The 20,957-nt window shown below is 40.6% G+C and overlaps 1 protein-coding gene and 1 long non-coding RNA gene across 3 annotated transcripts in view; one reads left to right on the top strand and one right to left on the bottom strand.

The window, feature by feature from the left end:
• The window catches only part of LOC110344503 (uncharacterized), a 309,982-nt gene extending 298,931 nt beyond the window's left edge, over window positions 1-11,051 (bottom strand). For both annotated transcript variants that reach the window (XR_015439176.1, XR_015439177.1), the window contains exons 1-2: window positions 10,909-11,051; window positions 9,208-9,337 (exon numbers count right to left, since the gene is read on the bottom strand). This is a non-coding gene — a long non-coding RNA (uncharacterized LOC110344503). The remainder of the gene's footprint in view (window positions 1-9,207; window positions 9,338-10,908) is intronic.
• Window positions 11,052-11,076: 25 nt separating this feature from the next.
• The window catches only part of Ube2e2 (ubiquitin conjugating enzyme E2 E2), a 381,059-nt gene continuing 371,178 nt past the window's right edge, over window positions 11,077-20,957 (top strand). Inside the window, exons 1-2 of the mRNA XM_087181475.1 lie at window positions 11,077-11,343; window positions 17,074-17,257. Of these exons, the coding sequence (XP_087037601.1) occupies window positions 17,082-17,257 (176 nt within the window). The 5' untranslated portion in view covers window positions 11,077-11,343; window positions 17,074-17,081. The remainder of the gene's footprint in view (window positions 11,344-17,073; window positions 17,258-20,957) is intronic.

The following is a 20,957-nucleotide window of genomic DNA, read 5'->3' as shown; positions in this document are numbered from 1 at the left end:
ACATGGAGGGCAGATGACATTGAGGGGCAGGCAAGGCGCTGAGGACCTGTGACCCCAGTGAGGTGGGAGAGGAGCCAGAGGTAGAAAGGAGACAAGAAAACCAACTGAAATTGGACTTTGGAGAAGACGGCAACTCCCAAGACCCAGTGGAAGTCACCCAAGGCCACCCACCTCCTTCCCTCCCAGACTGTTGCACCTAGAATTCCAGGGGAACACCGAAAGTCCATGCATGGGCTTGAGAAAGTGAACAGCAACAAGCTGGTCCTAAGATAAAGGAGCAGGTTGACAGGATTCAAAGAACGCTTAAACTATCCATCTTAAAAAACAAAAAAACCTAGGCTCATCCTTGTAACATGGGCCAGTGCGCTTCTGAGGGGACAGCTTTCGAGAGAAGCATGAACGCCCTCAGTTCCAGGAAATAATGTCTCTGTCTCTGTCTCTGTCTCTCAACTGCACTCTATTTCTTTGAGTGTGAACTTTTTAATTTCTGCCTTTCCGTGACTCATCCTGAAAATTCTTTTTCAATGATGGGAGTCAGCAAACCTTATTCTACAAGAAGGGCAGGTTCGGTTCCTTATCTCATCTTCAGGAACGTCCTCAGTCCCTGTCTGGTAACAGCCTCTGGGAGGCTGAGGCAGGAGGATTACAAGTTCAAGCACAGTCTGGGCAATTTAGTGACTTAGGGAGACCTTGTCTCAAAATTTACCAAAATAATTTTAAAGGAACTGGTAATGGTGATATAGCTTAGTGTGAAAGCCCTTGAGAAAGAAAAGAAAAGAAAAGAAAAGAAAGAAGAGAGGGAGGGAGGGAGGGAGGGAGGGATGGAGGAAAGCGACAACCTTCTTTTCTTTTTTTTTATTTTATTGGTACATTTTAGGTTTACAATATAATGACATTCATCATTGGAAATTTGCACCTTTACATAATCTCGCTTGGTTTTTATTTTTCACCCTTGCCCAGCCCTCCCTTCAACCCCTCCATTCCTCCCTTTACAAAGATTTTGTTCCCATTTTTCCATTTTCTCATATTAATCCCATTCCCTTCTATCCTTTCCCCTAGCCCTCCCACTTCCTTCCCCTTTGCCCCTTATCTTCCTATTTCACATTACCTATTATACATTTAGTCCTTATTTACACTTTCAGTTTATCACACCAGAGAAACTATTCAGTATTTACATGTGTGTCCTATTTATTTCACTTTAACAGTATCACCTCAATGTGCATCCATTTAGCTATAAATGTCTCTAATTTCTCATTTTTTATGGCTGAGTAGTACTCCACTTTATTTTTTAAAAACCCATTTTCTTTATCCAGTCTCCAGTTGATGGACATTTGCGCTGCTTCCAAGTTTTAGCTATTACAAATTGTGCTGCTATGAACATGGATGTGCAAATATCACTGTGGTATGATTCTTTTAATTCTTTGGGGAAGATACCCAGCAGTGGAATAGCTGGGTCAAATGGGACTTCAAGTCCTAGTTCTTTGAGGTATCTCCATACTGATTTTCACAGTGGTTGCACCAGTCTACACTCCCACCAGCAGTGGGGCAGGGTTCCTCTTTCCCCACAGCCCTGCCAGCATTTGTTATTGGTTGATTTCACGATAGCAGCCATTCTTTCTGGAGTGAGGTGGAATCTCAGTGTTGTTTTCATTTGCATCTCTCGAATGACCAGTGACACTGAACATTTTTTCATATGTTTATTTCCTATTTCTACTTCTTTCTCTGAGAAATGTCTGTTCATTTCAGATGCCCATTTTTGGATTGGGTCTTTAAATTTGGGGGCTCTGAATTTTTTAAGCTCTTTATACATTCGAGAAGTGACAACCTTATTTTCTATAGGCCTTTGGAGGATGCATGCTAATTTGAGAGGCAAAGACTTAAAATGAAGAAAATTGATATGCCAAGACTGTTTCCGGGACTCTTGGGGCTCCTGAATTTAATTTTTTAAAAAAAATTTCCCTTGACCCTAATGTAATGTGTGGTTGAAAAGCAATATCCCCATACAGAATGGGAATTTATATTACATGTAGCAGTTGGGAATGGCAAATTCCTGGAATGGGGATAGCAGGTAACAAATAGCTTCATTCTTTCTGCTCTTAGCTGAACTGATTCCTCCTGGAATATCATGTTCAGTTCCGGACACCATATTTTAAGAGAAATCCAGACAAATTACAGTGTATTTGGAAGAGAGTGCCATAAATGGTGAGAAAATACAAACCCCTGCCACATGAAGAACAAGTGAAGAAAAAGATGTTCACTTTAGGGAGGAATCAACTCATGAGGTGTGTTAGCCCTTCTTAAATAATCAAAGAACTTTTCTACAGAGGGGCTGTGAGCATCATTCTGTAGCCCTCAAAGTGTAGTGTGAAAAGGATTGTGAAGCAATTTGGGGTAAAGAAAGGCAAAGCTAACAAGAGATGCAGTGATTAGGGGAGACAGGTGGGCCCTGTCGCTGGAGACCTACAAGCAAAGTTTCTGGAAAGAATTCTAAGTCAGATGGGGCTTGGATTAGACGTTCTACAAGGTCATTCCCACTGCTGTAAGAGCGGAGTCCTCCTCCAGAGGCCCTCTGCATCCTCCCTGGGAGTCACCAGTGCACTCTCACGGGTGCTCATAACACAGCCCACTTCCTTCTTCCCACTTCTGGCTCCTGGAAGGGTGGCGATGTGAAAGGTAACGTGTGCTCTCTTACTGGCTCAGGGCCTGCAACACCCTCCATTGATGCACCCAGACTGTTCTGTGCTATCACCTCCCAGTTCAAAAGCTGCCCCTCTGGGCCAAGCCACTGACCCTGCTGGTGTCACTTCCCACTTTGTCAATTCCTTCCACACGGCAACACCTGACTTCCTTCTTTGTGTTATATTATGCAACTGTTGTCAAACACATTTTGTGGGCAAATAGCTGTTCTTAGAATTTTTTCTTCTTGGACTTAAGTAAAAATCTTCATGTCTTGCGAAGAATTGCCCTTATAGAGAATGATAAAAGAACTAGGGGCAGGATACCTGCTATGATCAAGAAAAGCTCAAATCATCTATGCCTCCCATCTTTTTTTCTTCTGTTCAGGTCAGTTCTTCTCAGGACACTCCTTGGGCCCTCATTTAAATATTCCTCTCCTCCTTTCAGGCTTGTTCTACCACTCTAATCCATATCTTAGGTTGAAACAGCTTAGACTCACACTGTGGCCCTTCCCTCTTCCTTTCGCCTGTCCATCCCCAATCCGTGGTATCCCATGAGTCCTGACCAAGGGTTAAGGGCAGAAAAAGAGAAAAACAGAAATAACAGATGGAAAAATGTTTCACAGAAGGGGAAGGGAAAAAACTATGTGATGTAAGTGGCTTCTTTAAAAACTTAAGTAGATTTTAAAACATAATTTCATATGACGTTTGTACTACTAAATAGTATAAATGAAATACTCATAACTTAGTGACAATGTGATTAAGGTTATTCACTATAAAATTTCACTGATAAAAAAGTCTATAAATCAGGAGAAAAATATCCAACAGATTGCTGGTAGTATTCACAAAACAATTTTTATTACTCATTCAATGCTAATTATAAATTGTGAGTATCAAATTAAGAGTGAATTATATGTACACTGTATGAAGATATTTACATATATACCATGTGGGTCAATTGATACTCTCTTTTGTGAGTTAAAAGCAGCTTGTAGCTTATTTTCTTGGCAAAGTTATGCTGAAGACGGGTGAAACAGAGTGTTTGTCGGCCTCCACTCTAAATAAGAAGTTGGACAAGAAAGCTTTTCCATTTGAACCTTCTTTAGCAGTGTGTAACTCCTTAGAGAGGTGGTTTTGGAACAGGTTTGGTGGGAGGGCAAAGGAACCAACTATATGAATTTTTTTTTTTTATAGTATCAGGGATCGAACCCAGGAGTACTCTACCACTGAGCTTCATCCCCAGGGCTATTTTATCATTTTATTTCATTTCATTTTGAGAGAGGGTTTCACTAAATTGCCTAAATGGGACTCAAATTTGTGATCTTCCTGCCTCACTCTTCCTTAGTGCTAGGATTACAGAGGCATAAACCACCAAGCCTGGCTATTTGAATTCTTATGTATTCTTCTATGGGCCTCTCTCTAGTACCTTTAAAAGAGAAAAAAGTTCTAGAAACTAGTAAGAAAACTAATATTGTACTCATTCTAACTTTAAGCCTCTGAAGAAGATCCCGGGCATTTGTTTTAACTCTCTGGGGCCGGTCTACTGACAAACACTTCAACTATTAGGCAAATAAAAGAACTAGGGGAAGGATAGCTGCTTTGATCAAAAAAAGCTCAAAGCTCATAATCTAGGTATGGCTGAGATCGCTCTCCAAGAACTCTCCTACCTACTGTAAGGCATCCAGTCAGCTGCCAGCTGCCAGCTCCTAGTGTCTTCAAGACCTACCTTAGCATCTGAGCCAAGGACAGATTCTTTCCAGGTAGAACCAACAAATGACCAAGCAAGATGGCAGCACTAGGATCCAGCAACTGCTGCTCAGTATGTATGGCAATCTTTCTGTTAGGCTAGATGAGACTGCCTCAGAATTTCCCTTCAGCATGAGGTTCTTCCTACCCATTCCTTTCCTGTTACAGACATCTTGTTTCCTTTCCTCTTTATCTTCCAAATATATATGTAGATAAATCTCTTGCATTTCTCATTTTATCTTGGTGCTCACTTCCCTGTGCATCCAACCAATATAAGGGTGGGGGAATGCTGGCTGTTAGAGGATACAGCCTGAATATGGCCAGGCTATTAAGATGAGCTACCATCTGGGAGCCTTGATACTTGGTCTCTTTGATGGTGCTACCTCTTCAAATGACCATGATTTGGATATTAATCCCAGAGAGAACAAACAAATGGCTTATCCACAGCGCCCTCATGGTAAGTGCTGGTCACCAGAAAAATACAGCAGAATACACAGAAAGTGAAAGAAAGCAGAAGAAACTTTATTCTTCTCCACTCACAAAAACTGTCCCTGTCACTGAATATGTAAGTATACTAAAAATTACCAAATTATATACTTTAAATTGGTGAAGTGTAGGGTCTGTGAATTGTATGGTCTCAGCAAAACTTATTAAAAAATTGTGGACTTCCAAGTATAGAAAGTATTACCAAGGTAAAAAGGAAATAAAAGCAATAAGAGAAATTCAGCCTCTTTCACATTTAGCCATATATAAGGGGATTCCACAGTTTTTCTTCATGGAACCTGCAGAAAGGGCCAGAAGATTCATGAAATACTGGAAAGTATTCTGAAAATACTTCTGGCTTTATTAAAAAACCGTTTAAAAAAACTTACACATTCTTTGAAAATGTTGCTGAGATGAAACAATGACACTCAATTCCTAAGTGTTCCACAATTTGGGGAAATGGCAGGTGAAAAAGCAGATATATGAATTCACTTAACCAATCCTTATGGGGTGACTTCTCTTTATACTAAAGCATACACATGGAGATTAATAAGGCATCGTCTCTGCCCCTAAGGGACCCCCAGCAAGAAATGTTCAGAGGCTTCTAAATGATATAAGGTTCAAGGGCACATGCTACTGTGCTTCACCTGGAAGACTTCTTGCAAGAGAAAGTGGCAAATGCAAATGAGACAATTACATCCCAAGTTGAGGGTTAAATTACCTCCCACTTATCAAAGGACTAGGAAGACTAGTAGCTCACACTTCTAAAGTCCTCATTTTGCATCAAGCTCTATTCAAGTTGCTTATATACATTAATTCAGTTAATCTTCCTCTTACCTTGTATAAAAATTAGCTATTAAAATAAGCCCTGTTTTAGGGGAGGAATGTGTGGCAGTAAGAAGTTAAGCCACTGGTTCAGGATTTCAGAGCAAGGCAGGATCAGAGTAGAGCCAGGATCATGGATCCAGAGACCCTGTTCCAAAGCACCTCTGCACTGCCCATAGAAAGGCTCAAACCAGCACAGCCTTTTCCACTTTCTATCTTTGTTCCCTTACCACAGTCTTCCTAAGTTAAAAGTGTTTTTTTATTCATCATACTAATAACATTATAATAAATATAACAAAGAAAACCTCATCCACAACCAATTACATAATAAATTACTGACTCATATGTATCACTAGTATTTCCTTTCTGTTCTGGTAGTCTTTTTCAGCGCAGATGTTTCCTCTCTTATTCCTGTGGCCCCTCTGAATCATTTTCCTTTTTTTCTGTTCCTGGCTGATGCTCTCTCAAGATCCTTTATCCATTATCCTATCCCCTTTGTGTTTCTGGAAAGTTGGAGGCAATATCTCATTTCAGGAGTGGGACTAATCGCTCTACAGAAGCTACCACAGTTGCAGCACCCTTGACAAGGAGAGGACCTGGTGGGGGTGGGTAGGGAGAGATGTCATCACCATAGAGTGGAGAGCATGGTGTGTTAATTATCTACTGCTACATAACAAATTCTCAATACTTAGTGGCTGAAAATAACAAACCTTTGTTATCTTAAGGTTCAAGAGTGGCTTAGCTGGATGTTCCTGGTTCCAAATCTTTCATGAGGTTGCAGGCAAGATGTTGATCAGGGACTCAACAGCTGAAGGTTTGATTAAGGCTGAGGGATCTGCTTCCAAGCATGGTAATGTGCATATTAACAGGAGACTTCTGATTCTACCTATAGGGCCCTCTCCATTGGGATGCTCACAATATGGCAGTTAGCTTTCGCCACAATGAGTGATGAGACAGAGCATGCACATAACCAAGACAGAAGCCTGAATGTCTTTTTTCTCTTTCTTTTCTTTTCTCTCCTTCCTTCTTTCCTTCTCTTTCTTTCCTTCTCTTTCCTTCCTCCCTCCCTCTCTCTCCCTCTCTCTTTTTCTTTCCTTCCTTCCTCTCTCTTTCTCTCTCTCTTTCTTTCTTCCTTTCTTTCTGTGGTAGGGTCTTGCTATTCCTGGGTTCAAGTTATCTTCTGAGTAGCTGGAACTGCAAATGCCCGTGACTGATATCTTTTATAAGGTAATCCTGAAAGCAACATACCATGACTTCCCAGCATTACACTAACCTTACATAATATAGTACGGGAATCTATAAAGGGATGACTATCAAGAGGTGGGGATCATTGAGGTCATCATATAGGCTGATTTGGACAGGGGCTAGGACTCAGAGCAGCAGCCATACTTCTGTGTTCACATCTTTATTATATGGGTAACATCCCCTAATATTTTGCAGTTTACAACATATATAATCATATATAATGGCCCAAGTGGCAGTCCTGGGCCAAATGGGCAAGTCAAGGGAATTAGTGCTTGGTACTCTTCCATTCCCTGTTAGAAATTCATTCATTTATGTAACAGTTTTTAGGCACCATCTTTGTGTTGTACCTTTGTGACAATACTGTACGAAGTAATGGGGTCCTTAGGGTCTCAGCATTAATGGAGCTTCAATTTTCCCTCATTAGCATTGCGTTTCTTTAATATCCAAAACATTCTGGGTTCCACAGGATGCCCATAGCTTCCCTCAAGCCAGGCATTAAGTAAAAATATCACTGTCTTTGCTCCTATTCTCTCAGGTGGATCTGAGCTAATATGATGTTTCGTGTAGAGTATAATCCACATGTTTAATAACCCCCAATCACTGGATGCCTAATAGGATGGAAGCTCTCTAAACAAGTGGCAGGTCTCTACCACTATGATGCTTTCTGCTGAAATCTAGTCCAATCCCCCCAGAGAGGTCTTTTCTCTCACCCATCCAGTCAAGCTGAAAAACTAATTGTGACTATCTTCTCATGAAGTAGGCTGTAACAAAGTTATAGGAACTCTTCAGAAAACAGTGCCATTTGCCAATTCTAAGGGGGAAAATGTAGCCTCTGTTAAAGACCAAAAATAAATGTAGGGAAGGAGAGAGCAAGCTCATGATGACAGATTGGCGGGCCAGAGCAGGAAATACAAAGGAGGTGAGCTATTTGTCCTAGAATCTTAATTTGAATCTTGGGGGAGAGGAATGAGAAAATCAAATGAAAATCTGTGCAACACTGGGATCATGGTAAACTGTCCTGAGGTTCAGAGATTCCATAGCCAAATGGCTGATTTCAAATCCTAGCTTTCCTACTAACTAGCTGTGTAACTGTGGGCAAGTAACTTAATCTTTCTGCACCTCAGGGTTCTGATCTGTTCAATGAGGCTGATGAAACAGAACCAGCCCATGTGATAGCTGTGGCCTAGTGTATGTAAAATGCTTAGAACTTTGCCTACTACAAATTAAGAACACAGAAATTGCTAATTATTTTTATTGAAGAAATTAGAGCAGTGACTATTGTCATCAAATTAAAAGAATTCTATTTCTCTCTCAACCAGTATTAACTGAATATTTATAGCAGTGAACCACAGCCAACAATATCCTTTTTCTTAAAGTGTTTACATGTATGTATGTATAGGATGGTGTGGGGTGGGGTCTGGAGAAAGAAGTAAGGGAAGATGGGAAAGATTAAAATAAACAAGTAAGTAAAAATTATGTCAGATGATGGTCATGAGAAAAATAAAGCCTAGGAGGGAGATCAGAAGTTCTAGGGGAGGAGTAGGAAAGAATAATGTTCTAGAGATAGGAAAGACAAAAGTACAAAAGTCTTGAGGCTGAGGAACGCTTGGTGTGTTTTACAACAGCAAGGTCAGTGGGGCTGGAGAGAGATGAGGATCAGGGGAAACTACAATTTGAGGTCACAGGGGTCCTAGTTGGGAGTGGCAGGCAGATCACTGAAGGCATGTAGCCACTGGAAGAACTGGCTACTGCTGTAAAAGCCTCTGGCCTTTTGGAGAAGAGGACAGACATAATCTCTGTTTTTTAAAAACTACTCAGACTGTTGTGTAGGGGTTGCCAGGTAGATGGATAGTGGGAAGTAGGAAAATCAGGTAGGAGACTATGATTGAGAGATAATGGTGGGTTGGACCAGGGCATTAACAGTGAGGAGGGGGTAGGAAGAAGTGGACACCTTCAGGATATATTTCTGAAGGCCGAGTCAACAGAATTTGCTGATAAACTGGATGTAGAATGTAGAACAGGGAAGGGTCAGGAAGAGACAGCTCCATGAGGACTCGGATATTTCTCACTTATTCAGTTACAGCCCTATCACCAAGACTCAATATTGAGTGCCTGATACTCAATAAATATTCCTTGAATGGATGAAAAGTGTAACTCTGATTTGTACTCCTTTTTTGAACTTTATAAATAGTAAATAGTGGTTAAAACATCTCCAGACAAATGAAATACTTACTGTTGGAACCAGCTTCAGCAGTCAAGCAGTGGAACCTCTTCCACTCCTTTTCAGGGATGGAAGATGACATTGCCGCATTCTGGCTCCCAGCTGCCAAGGAATAAGGACTAAACACCAACTTTGATATTTTCTGTAACAGAAGAGCACTCTGTTATAAAACATACATTGTAAACAAACAGAGACTAACAGGACACATATAGAAAAAATATATACAAGAGCAGTTTATTTGGAGAAAAGCATAGGGCATGAGAGATTGGGGTTGTAGTTCAGTGGCAGAGCATATGTACTTAGCATGTAAGAAGCCATGGGTTTAATCCCCAGTACCAAGTTGCAAATCACATGGAAGACTTCGATATTTCTGTGTTCTTAAAACATAATCATTAAAATGAAAATAATATGCAAATAATTAAGATAAATTATGTATTTTTTTTCAGTGGTGATTTATACAGGCTAGATGCCAATATTTGCTTTTGGCGATTTTCGGAGATGTTATAAATTAATAGTCAATCTTTGAACAAGACATTTGAAGAAAGAATTTGGTTCTAAACATATGCATACCGCTTGATTAGTTCTAATCTTCTTTTTTTTCCCCCTTGGCAGTATTGAGCATTGAAACCAGGTAGAGCTGAACTACATATCCAGCCCTGTCCCCACGCCCCCATCTTTTAAAAATTTGAGACAGTCTTCATAAATTGCCCAGGCTGGCCTCCAATTTATGACCCTTCTGCCTAAGCCTCTGGAGTAGCTGGGATTCCAGGTGAGTGCTATGCCTGGCTTCTGTGGTCTTTGCACTGATTTCTTCAGCCTGTTTGAGCTGCTCTGGACTGCTCACTGCATCTGACACAGTAGTCTGGTTTTCCTCTAATATGCATTTGACTAGGTTATGTTCAAGTGACCTAGATTACACTAAGTCTGCCTCTTTCTTTGGGGTATGTGGGTATGGGTCTGTCTTCAGCCCTGTCTAAACAGGACAAATTTCCCACATACACAGCTCCGAAGTCTATACACTGGAGAAATTTGAAGCAGTAATAGTATTCAGCTGGTAAGAGGGGAAGGAGGTGGGATTGAGGAAAATTTTATGGCAGCCAACTTTGCCAAGTGTGTAGTTTTTAAAAAAGTTATTTGGGGCAAATATTTTAGGAGAACCGAATGCTTCCTCGGCCTACCCACAACACTGCTGGTGAACCCACACCCTTCAATTAGTTGGGTGTTGGGGCAGCTTCCACTTGCTCCCCTAGTGCTGCCCTCTCCGCACCTCCACCCCCCCACCCCCAACAGAGCAGGCCTAAACGGTGTGCAGCGCCTAGCTAAGGGCCAGGGAGCCTGCTGGATCAGGGCGAGCCTCAGGCAGAAGGACCCTGGCGCTGCAGTGTCGCATGAGGAGTCAGGTTTACCCCGGGCGAACTTTCGAAGGCCAGAGGGAAGTCTTCCTACCTTGGGTGCATGTGGGCACCAGGAGCACAGGAGTTTAGGGTAATGTGGCCTCAGCGTCAGTCCCTGAGGCTACTTTGTGAAAGCTCTGAGGCAAGTGTGAAGTCAAGGGCTGCAAGGACTGCAGCACGAGCCGACCCCCGCGGTACCCTGCAAGGTCTTGGGGCAAGCCCCTGCTCTCTAGCCAGCGTTTCTCTTTAATGCGCGTGCCCGTCAAGGTCCCCGCGTCCCCTCCCTTCAAGCCGCCCGGTCCGCCTCGGTTTCCCCCACCTCTCCGGGTGCTTGCTGTTCCTTCCCTGTCGGACGCTTCTGGCTCACGCCCTCCGCGGCCCGGCCCGCGAGCGGGACTCAGCTGTCACTTTACTTTTCCGCGCCGCCTCCCCGCCCCCTCTCCGGCCAGCGGGGCAGCCCGCCGCCCGTGCGCGCGCCCGCCCCCGCCCCCTCGCGGCCGCGCGCCGGTGGAGGAGGGGCGAAAGGGGAGGGGGAGCGCGGCGCCGTACGGCAGACGTGGGGCTCGCGCTCTCGCGTTCTCTCCCGGGCGGGCGTCCGGGCACGCGCACTCGCGGTCACGCGCGCGGACGGCCGGGCGGCGGCGGCTCGTGGAGGTGGTGGCTTCACTTTCCAGGACTCAGGGACGGTCACAGCGGTAGCAGCCTCGGGAGCCGGGGCTAAAACGGCCGGAGGCGGCGGCGGCGACGCCGAGGGGTGAGTCCGAGCGGGCGCGAGCGTGGCGGGGACAGGCGTGGCAGGGCGGTCGGGTGTGTGGTGCGTGGGTTCGGCTTTCGGTGACTAGACGGTCTGCGGGGGACCTCCAGTCCCCGGGCCCCCCAGCCGCCCGCCCCCTCGCGCCTCGGCAGCCTGGCCCCGGGGCTTCGGCGGGCGCCCCCCCCCCCCCAGGTATTCGACCGGGCCGCCCTGGTGCCCCCAGCCTCGGGCGTCTTCTCTCTCGCCGCGTCCTCCCCACTTTCCCCGACCTCCCCTCCACGCCACAGGGTTCTGCTCGCCCCGCTCGCGCCCTAGTTCTCTCCCGCCCGATCCACCGCGTGCCCGGTTCCCGGTGCCCCCTCCCAAGGGCCTCCTGCCCCCGTTTCTCGCCCTTTCCACCCCTCCCCCTCCTTCCCATCCTCCCCCCTTCTGCTTCGTCCGTCCCTGCCCTTCTTCTACCCCCTTCCCTTCTCAGTTCCCCATCCTTCTCCAACCTTCCAGCCTTCTCCCTCTCCTAGCTGCATCCTGGAACTAAGTCTTTGCAAAAGTACAGGATAAATGTCACGGTGGAAAGCGCCCGGCTTGATCCTTTGCTATTTTCCCTAATTGCATAATTGGTGCACATGGTGTCTCCCCTGGCCAGTGCCGGTTCTGGCTCCGCTGTCGCTGCATCTCGGTAGCCCGCCCGGAGAAGACCTTGTGGGTTGTATCTGTGTATGCACTGGTGTGGAGTGTGTGTTGTATTGGTCTTTTGTGATGCTTGGTGCTTGTCACAGTTTGGATCCAAAGCCCATTTTTCTCTGGTTTCTTCTCTGCAGCCCCCACTGGCCTGATTTGAAACTGGATTCCTTCCGTCCCCCGCCTTCCCTTCTCTTCTGTCTTCTCCCCTGTCTTCTCATAATGTTTTGATCCTTTTGCCCTTTACCATTTCTAATGAAGGTAAAGCGTGGCTTCTTGTGGCTTTCCCCTACTAATACTAACCAGAAATGTCAGTCTGTCTTCTCTAAAGGAAATTAAGGCACCTTTATAAAGACATCCTGTGCTTGGTAGCTGTTAGACCTATTTGCATGTTTTCAAGATGCATCATTTTGCATTGTGTATTCTTGAGTGTTTACTCAAGTGTTTTTATTTGGAAGTACAAAAGGAAGTGCAAGGACTTAACCTTCAGATTATCTTGCGGTTCAGAAAGATTTTTAAGCTCTTAGTTTTTATTTCCTAATTCCTTGAAAAGTATGTTTCTGAATATGTGATAATTGAAACTGGACCTTGGGATTCTAAATGTTCTTACTCAGCTCGTTCGGATGCTCCCTACCTCTTTGGAGTTTTACAGATTCACACCCTCCCCCCCAGGTTCCACTATTATTTCCTGCAACTATATGTTTGCAATTAAAAGCTGTATATTGCTAGATGTTGTGCATATAATATAAATTGTTATTTTACATTTTAGAAAAGTTTAGAAATATGAGTAGGAAAACTGGAAGACACAGACGACAGAATCAAACGTTTTCCTGTTTATAAAGGCTCAAATAAAATCTTGCTTTTGCAGTTTTATGCTATGACATAAGATTATAAGGCTTATCTGGAGAGTAATGTGAAGTTATTGAGTGACTGTCCTTGCTTTTGTTATCAGTAATATTTATAGCCAAATCATTGCATATTTATGAAAAATGTGAGTTTCACTCACTATATGTTGCCAATTTCCAGGACTGTAATTACAGCATAGAGCTAATACAATCTTAAGCAGTTTATATGTTGAAGCAAACATATTTGAATTCTTAAATGTAACACGTTTTAAGAAAATCTGTCTTTTTATTTTATGTTTAGAAATCAGTTTTACTTGGGGGTATAAAGAAAATTAATTTGTGTCATATCTTTGAAACTGCCGTTGAAGACTATGTCTATGTTCATCACCGTAGAGTTTAATTTTCCTTTAGAAAATTAGATCAAATTACCTATTTAGGAATTGACTTTAAAATGTTTATTTAGAAGGTAATATTTAAAAAATTTTAATTCAAAATTTGTATTTATTTATATTTTAGAGAGATAAAACACCATTATAATACTTACAACTAACTAAAATGATTTATAGATTTTCTTCATAAAAATTAGTTGTCCCGTGCCAGGGATTTTAGCTCAGTGGTTTCGCCGCCTGCGACGCAAGCGCAAAGGCCCGAGTTCGATCCCCGGTACCAAAAAAAAAAAAAAAATTAGTTGTCCCTGAGTGGTACAACAAGTTTCTACCCCATATTTTTTTCTGTAATAGACATTGAAAAAACAAAGCCAGCAGGAATTTCCCCTACTTTTACTATTTGAGAGAGATATAAAAACTTTATTTCTGAAAGTTTTAATACTGGCTATCAGTGGTCTCAGATGAATTTATCATTTGTAGATTAAGATTTGAATAAAATAATGTTTTAGATCAAAAGTGGAAATACACTTTTTTGTATGAAACTGTGGAAATTATACCTCTATGAGGCCATTTTTAATAGTGTTTTGTTTTGTTTTGGGTGGTTGTTATTAGTTTGTTTTATGGTGCTGGGAATTGAACCCAAGGCCTTGCACTTGTTAGGCAACACTTTACCACTGAACTCCACCCTGGTCCTTTCATAGTGTTTTCATTAGTTCTCTGTTGGGACTAATTTTTACCTTAGTTATCTTCTGATGTTCTAGAGTAGTTTATGATGTTTTGATTTTGGATTATGCTCATTGTATCATTGAGTAGTCTTTTATAATCGTGGCATTAGATCATATGTAAATGTACATCAATAAAAATATTGAGAAGAATGTGTAGCTTTATAACTGATTTGAGACACACCTGAAGCTCTAGGCATAGTTTATTAAATCTTACTTAAACTGGAGCTATAGCTTCAATATAATAGAACTTTATTTCATTTAAGTTCTCATATATTTGTCATGTAATGGATTGCTTCTGGTTTAAAATGTATAAAATGATATTGTTGGCAGCATTTTGCTGTATCTGAGTGCTGTTCTCTAAGAATTGTTATCTTTCTTCCATGCACATCTGCTCCATCTAATGTGCCATTATGTACATGCCTAACAGGCTTTAAACTGTTGATATATGTTAAGTGAAAGAAATAAGATGAAAAAAATCAATATTAAATCCAAGAATGATAATTTAAAGTAAAATTAAAAATGAAAAGAAAAAATATTTGGTCTTTTAGAGCTAGACATGAAACATACTGATATAAAATTTCAGTATTCTATTAAGTGACTTAAGTGCTCATAAAAGATGTCATAGCTGTGGAGACTGATGCTCTCCATTTACAGAACAGGTGGAGAAGTAGATTGCCTGTCAGTGTGTTTCAGAACTCTTTAGCAGACCTGGCTTTCATTTGGCATGAAGTAGCTGATAGGGTTGAGCAGAAGTGGTGGTAGGTTTGGTATCTGAGGGCTTTTAGTATTTTCTGTTGACTTTATCTCTCAGTGCTTCCTGGTTCTTTCAGTCTTTTGCAGTGCTTTTCCTTTACAGTATTTTTTAGTTTGTTTTACTATAACAATTTCAATCTGCAGAAGTCTATTATTACAAAATTGTCTTGGTTTAGAATAAGCTACAAGTTAAATATTTGACGATAATGAATATTCATCAGTGTCAACTATTTGTAGTACGTTATAGTAATGAGCTGTGTTTTATTTGAAGTGTGTTTCTTTTACCTTTTTTTTTGGTACTGGGGATCCATTTCAGGACCTTGCACTTACAAGGCAGGCACGGTGCCACTGAGCAACATCCCCGGCCCTCTTTTACTTATTCTTGATCATATAGAAACTGTTGTATTTTGTCCTAATTTGACTGAGAAATCAAAAGTATACTTTCTCAAAAAGAATATGTTCAGGTTTTTTTTTTTATTTTTATGTTTTGAGATACGGTCTCACTCTGTAGCTCAGGCTGGCCTCAAAACTCCCTATATAGTCAGAGCTGGCTTTGAACTTGTGATCCTCCTGTCTCAGTCTGTCTTTAATAAAAGAGTTATTTTGTGCTGTTAACGGTACATCTTAAATACAGTAGTGTTATTATTATTATTATTATTATTATTATTTTTTTAGACAAAGTTTCACTATATAGTTCAGGCTGGCCTTGAACTCACTATGTAGCCCAGACTGGCCTCCAGTTTACAGTGATCCTCCTGCCTCAGCCTCTTGAGAGCTGGGATTATAGGTGTGCACCACCACATGGGTTGTAGTTTTGTTGTTTAAGGAAGTGTCAGAATAGGTAGATGGTACTCAAGGTGATTCTTAGATGGCAGTATCATGGTGAGCACAAGGCTCTATAAGGTCTTGGTAATGGTTTTATTAGTTCAGTTCTGGATTTATCAGCACACTGCAAGCTAGGTGGGTCTTAACAAATGTATTCTTAGTAATCAAACTAAAAAGTTGATTATAATAAAATGACAGTGGAGAGGGGAATATCCCTTTTCACTTACTGGAATTTTGTGTGTCTGCTACCTAGATATTAAGATATTGAGGAACTGAGTAGGTAATCAGAGCTAGTTAGGGAGCATGAACTTAGAGCAAAGGGAATTTGAAATCCTTGAGGGATATTTCATCCAACTGTGAAAAAAAAATGAATTCTTCAGTGTCTCAGTATAGTCTGTGCGAAACATGGTTGTGAAACATGGTTGCTCAGTTCTGTGTGTAGCTGGGTCAGTGCTACCACCATCATGTGGTTCAGTTTTTCTTTAGAATTGTGGGAGCCTCTGTGTTCTTCTGTTATCTTAAAGATTACTTAAACACAATTTACTAGTTTAGAGGATTGTTAGGAACCTAGCCTTGAGGATGTATTGATTGGATGTTAGTGTTCCCATTTCTCTGTTTCTGTGGCTGTTTTTCCTAACTTCTAGAAGGGTACTTAACAAGTTGGCTTACTTGTCTAAATTTTTCACAACTGTATACAGAGGGCTTAGCATAGTGCATGGTAGAGATTAGGCCGTCAGTCCTTTTGTGTTTGTTTTAAGTAACAGATTTATTGAGATACATACTGTAAAATTCACTGCTCCCCCTTTTTGGTGCTAGGGATTGAACCTTGGGCCTTGCCCATGCTAAACATGATTTCTACCCCTGAACTATACCTCCAGCCCCAAATTCACCCTTTAAAAATGTACAAATCTGTGGTTTTTATACTATTTAGCGTTGTGTACCATCACCATTATCTAATTTAAGAACATTTTTATCACTCCAAAAGAAAACTTAATTCTCATTAGCAATCATACCCCTTTCTCTCCTCATTCCTAGCCTCTCTATATGTCTCTATGGATTTGGGCACTTCATGTAAGTGGAAGAGTACAGTTTGTGGTCCTTAGTAACTGTCTTCTTTCACTTAGTGTAATGATTCAAGGTTCATCCTTGTGGGAACATGTAGATACTGTACTTCATTCCTTTTTGACTGAGTAATATTCCATTATGTGACTATATCACATTTTGATTATGCATAATCAGTGGACATTTGAATTATTTCTACATTTTGTCTGTTATAAGTAGCTTATTATGAGCATGTGTATAAATTTTGCATGAGTGGATGAAAGAAAAATTTTGGCAGTTCCTAAACATGTTTGTTTTATAAATGGCCAACTTTCATTTGTTTTATAAATGGCCAACTTCCATTTTATATTGAGTTTTACTTAATTCTATTTTCAGGCTCAATTTCTCTCCTTCTGGGAATATCTTATTCTAGTCCTCCCCACAGCTGAATAAATGACTTTTGATTCGTTAATCCAGGATCAAAAATGTCCACTGAGGCACAAAGAGTTGATGACAGTCCAAGCACTAGTGGAGGAAGTTCTGATGGAGACCAACGTGAAAGTGTTCAGCAAGAACCAGAAAGAGAGCAAGTTCAGCCCAAGAAAAAGGAGGGAAAAATATCCAGCAAAACAGCTGCTAAATTGTCAACTAGTGCTAAAAGGTACTTTAGTTATTAAAACCTTTTAATTTTTGGTATCAACTTACTATTTTAAGTTCTTATTTTTAATTGTATTTAGTCATTTTTCTTGGAAGCATGTCATAAAATTCATGAATTTTTATATGCTTTTAACTGGGGAAAACTTCTTAAAGTCAGTTAAATGGCATGACACATTTATAAAATATAATGATAGTGTATTTGTGTATATTTATATCTTGTCAGGAGAGCATATACAGGATTTTGTGTAAAAGTATGATAGTTTGATTTATAGCCATAAATATAGACCATAAACATTTTGTTTTCTGTTCAGTGACACAGAATAGAGATGAAGAATCTATTGAAATAATTATTGAGTGATAGTTTATTTTCTACTACTTCTTGTTGGTAAAGTCAGAAATGCTAGAGTTAACAAATGTATCTTGGTCTCATTACATTAGGCAGTGTGAGATCAGTGTTGATACAGATTTTTCTCTTTTCCTAGAGACTAGCTAGATCTGGAAAGTAGCTATTTAAATAATCTCAGTTGCCTCTTTGGTCTCTTATGATGATGTCATTGGATTTAGAGGGAATGTGTTTTGCTATTGTTACATTATAGAGTAAACTTGGAAATAATTTGGAAGATAAAGTTAGTAGTCTTACCTGATCCCATGATTTTGTTTTACTCTGTCTTAATACTTTTTAAGAACAGCAAATAGCAAGTGTGAAGCAGTTTATGGTGTTAGTTTAACTTTCTACCTATAGTGTGTGACGTTTACATATAGTGGAATGTCTGAATGTTGAATGACAGCTTTATATGTTATTGGATAATGTGGAATATGGGGAACTCCTTTCCCAAAGATCAGAGACCTTTCCCTCTGGCTGAGTCAATCCATAGGGTTGGAAGAACTTTCTTAAGCCCCCTGGTGAAAAATATTAGTGTAATGGTAAGTGGTCAGCAGTCTGTTCCAAGGGACTAGAGTATTCAGTTTCCTCCTTCCTGGGGTGTCTTTGCTGACCCCTGACCTCTGTTGAAGGAATTATGTGGAAGTCATAGCCCTGAACATTAAACCTTTAAACCTTCATGATAGAACATGCTACGGTTGGAAAAGGGTGCAGTTTGTTTGTGCTGAAATACAAGTCCAAGGTGTCTCAGCTGTCTGGTTCTTCCACCACCTTCCCATGAAATGGGCAGTGGATAAGGAAACTCTAACTTAGCCCTTGGCTGCTGAGAGTGTTTTCATGGAGAGTTTTCAGAGTAGGGGAAAAGTGGGCTAAATCTGTAACAAGTAGAGTTCTGCTGGGTTTCTGCTGTCCTGTGATTCCTAGTTAACAAAAATGTCTCTGTTCTTTATCTGGGAGCACTAGTAAAAAATTAAAAATCATATTTAGGGGTGATGTATCAAAAACCAAATGCCGCTTATGAAACGGTGTACTCTATAGTAATGTAAAATTTTTTAGTTTATGCAGTTTTACTTCATTTTAAAATAGTGCATATAAAAAGTACAGATTATATATTTAAACTCAGTGATTGATTTCACAAGGAAAAAATATAGAGAGGATATATTTTCCTCCTTTTTAAATAGGTGATAAACCTATTTTAGAGGTATTTGTACCGAGTCCAGGAGAGTACCTGATTGTCACTCCATAGGAAACTGTATTATTACATTGGTGAAAGTAAGAAGTATCTTTAAGTTGCATCCTGACTGAAAGAATCCCTCCATTGGCAAATTCATTTTTGTGAACCTGTGATTATTCAAATTGCAATTCACGATTTTCCTCTTAAGATGAAAATACTCAGGCAGTGTATGGATAACGTTATATGAAGTCATTTGCTAGTTATTTTAAAAATAAAATGTTGCTTTATTGCTAATTTTTTTAATGAGAGAAAAGCTTATCTTCTTTTCTCTTACTCCAGTTCAGTTAGTAAAGTGGATTGTTTCCTATCTCTACTGAAGTTCTAAGAACTTGGGAAAGAATTGGGAATTGTGAAGACAAGAGGACCCATATCCTCTAATTTCATTATTATATCCATACTGCCTAGCACAGTAGGGTTATAATTTTTAATTACTAGTTGCCTTAGAACATTGACCTTACCTTATGGATTAGTTTTATTTTTTAATGGATATCAGGATTTCAGTTAGGATTCAAAGTTAGAGGTAGTTTCAATACAAAATTTTAATTTATACTTTTTATTCGCAATGATTTTTATTCAGTTCAGAAATCTGTCCCAACTGGTGTCATTCTGTGAGGTAATCTGAAGCAGTGAAGAGCTTGAATTCAGGAGACAGGATCTGGATTTCAGTCTGGGCAGTACTAGTACAGTACTTAGTCACTCTTTGATCTTGGATGCATAATTGAATGTCTCTAAGCTTCAGTTTCTTTTGTAAAGTGAAGATAATGGTGCCCTCTATGGAGGGTTGTTGTGAAGACTGAATGTGATAAAATATTTGGCACAGAGTATGGACTTGTAAACTGATACTATCATTTATAGACTTTGTGGCAGTTAAACATCTTTGGTGATATTTTTTTAATCCATTTGGTACAGACTTTGGCAAAAGAAAGTATATGTTAACCTCAGAGAACTTAAAACCATGGTTAAAGTAGAAATAGTCAAATGCTATAATTAAATACATTTTACAGTAGCTCAGGAAAAGTGCTTTACACTTAAGGGTTCAGTTAGTAAGTGAAATTAGTTCTAATCAGAAAACTAATAATTTCTATAGTAAATGTGTAGTCATTGCAGAATAACTTGTAGAAATATGTTTTCTTAGAAAAATCTAAGTTTTGAGGTTTTACAGAACAGTGACACATAGTATTTAAGCAATGGTATAAATTAATTTATCTTTTTAAAATTAGAAGGAAATATTATAGTTACTACATCTTTGATACATTTTTGCCCTGCTTTGGCAAGAATTTGTTTCTTTAAAAATTGGGGCATCATCTTATCACAGCCTGTTCTTTTGATATGTCTATATCACTTTGCTATATTCAAGTTTATAGTTCGATGATGTCTACAGTGACAAATTTAGATGATTTTGATTAACTATTTTAAAATCTTCATTGACTTGACTCTGCTGTTGATTTCACGTGTTTACACATCTGTAAATGTAAATTAATTAACATTTATTTCAAATTAACTTTGCTCAGAGTGGACACTGTGATGTCATTGAACACTCAATATAATAATCTTCTAGAAATATTACTAAATTTTTGTTAGCTTCAAATGTTGATTCTAGCATGTTCCAGTGTGAACTTTTATTGTAGGGGCTCATCCAAGTTTATTTTCCACATGAAACTATAGTAATATGTCCATGCTGCCGCTCCCAGCCCAGAGGAAGGGGCTTCTGGGCTTCCATCTGTCCCAGCGCACCTGGCCTAGAGGAAGGGACTTCTGAGGTGCCGTCCCATCGCTCCCAGCTCAGAGGAAGGGGCTTCTGGGCTGCCGTCGTCCTTCCTGCTACTCCCGGCCAAGAGGAAGGGGCTTCCAGGCCACCGTCCTTCCTGCTGCTCCCAGCCCAGAGGAAGGGGCTTCTAGGCTGCTGTACCACCATTCCCAGCTCAGAGGAGGTGAGCCCTGTGGGCCCCAACAGCACCCCCCCACACCAGGTCAAAATGAGAAGACACGTAAACAAGTCTCAAAACCAGACTTCCAGATCACCTACAGCAACCCCAAAGGGAAATGAGATGGAACACTCTGATACTCAAACACATAGACTCCCTGAAC

The sequence above is a fragment of the Heterocephalus glaber genome, unplaced genomic scaffold (assembly GCF_053883595.1).
Source record: "Heterocephalus glaber isolate CG9 unplaced genomic scaffold, H.glaber_assembly_v1.0 deba00001472, whole genome shotgun sequence".
Taxonomy (NCBI): Eukaryota; Metazoa; Chordata; class Mammalia; order Rodentia; family Bathyergidae; genus Heterocephalus; species Heterocephalus glaber.
Note: the sequence above shows the minus strand (reverse complement) of the source record. Positions and strands in the feature narration are given on the sequence as shown.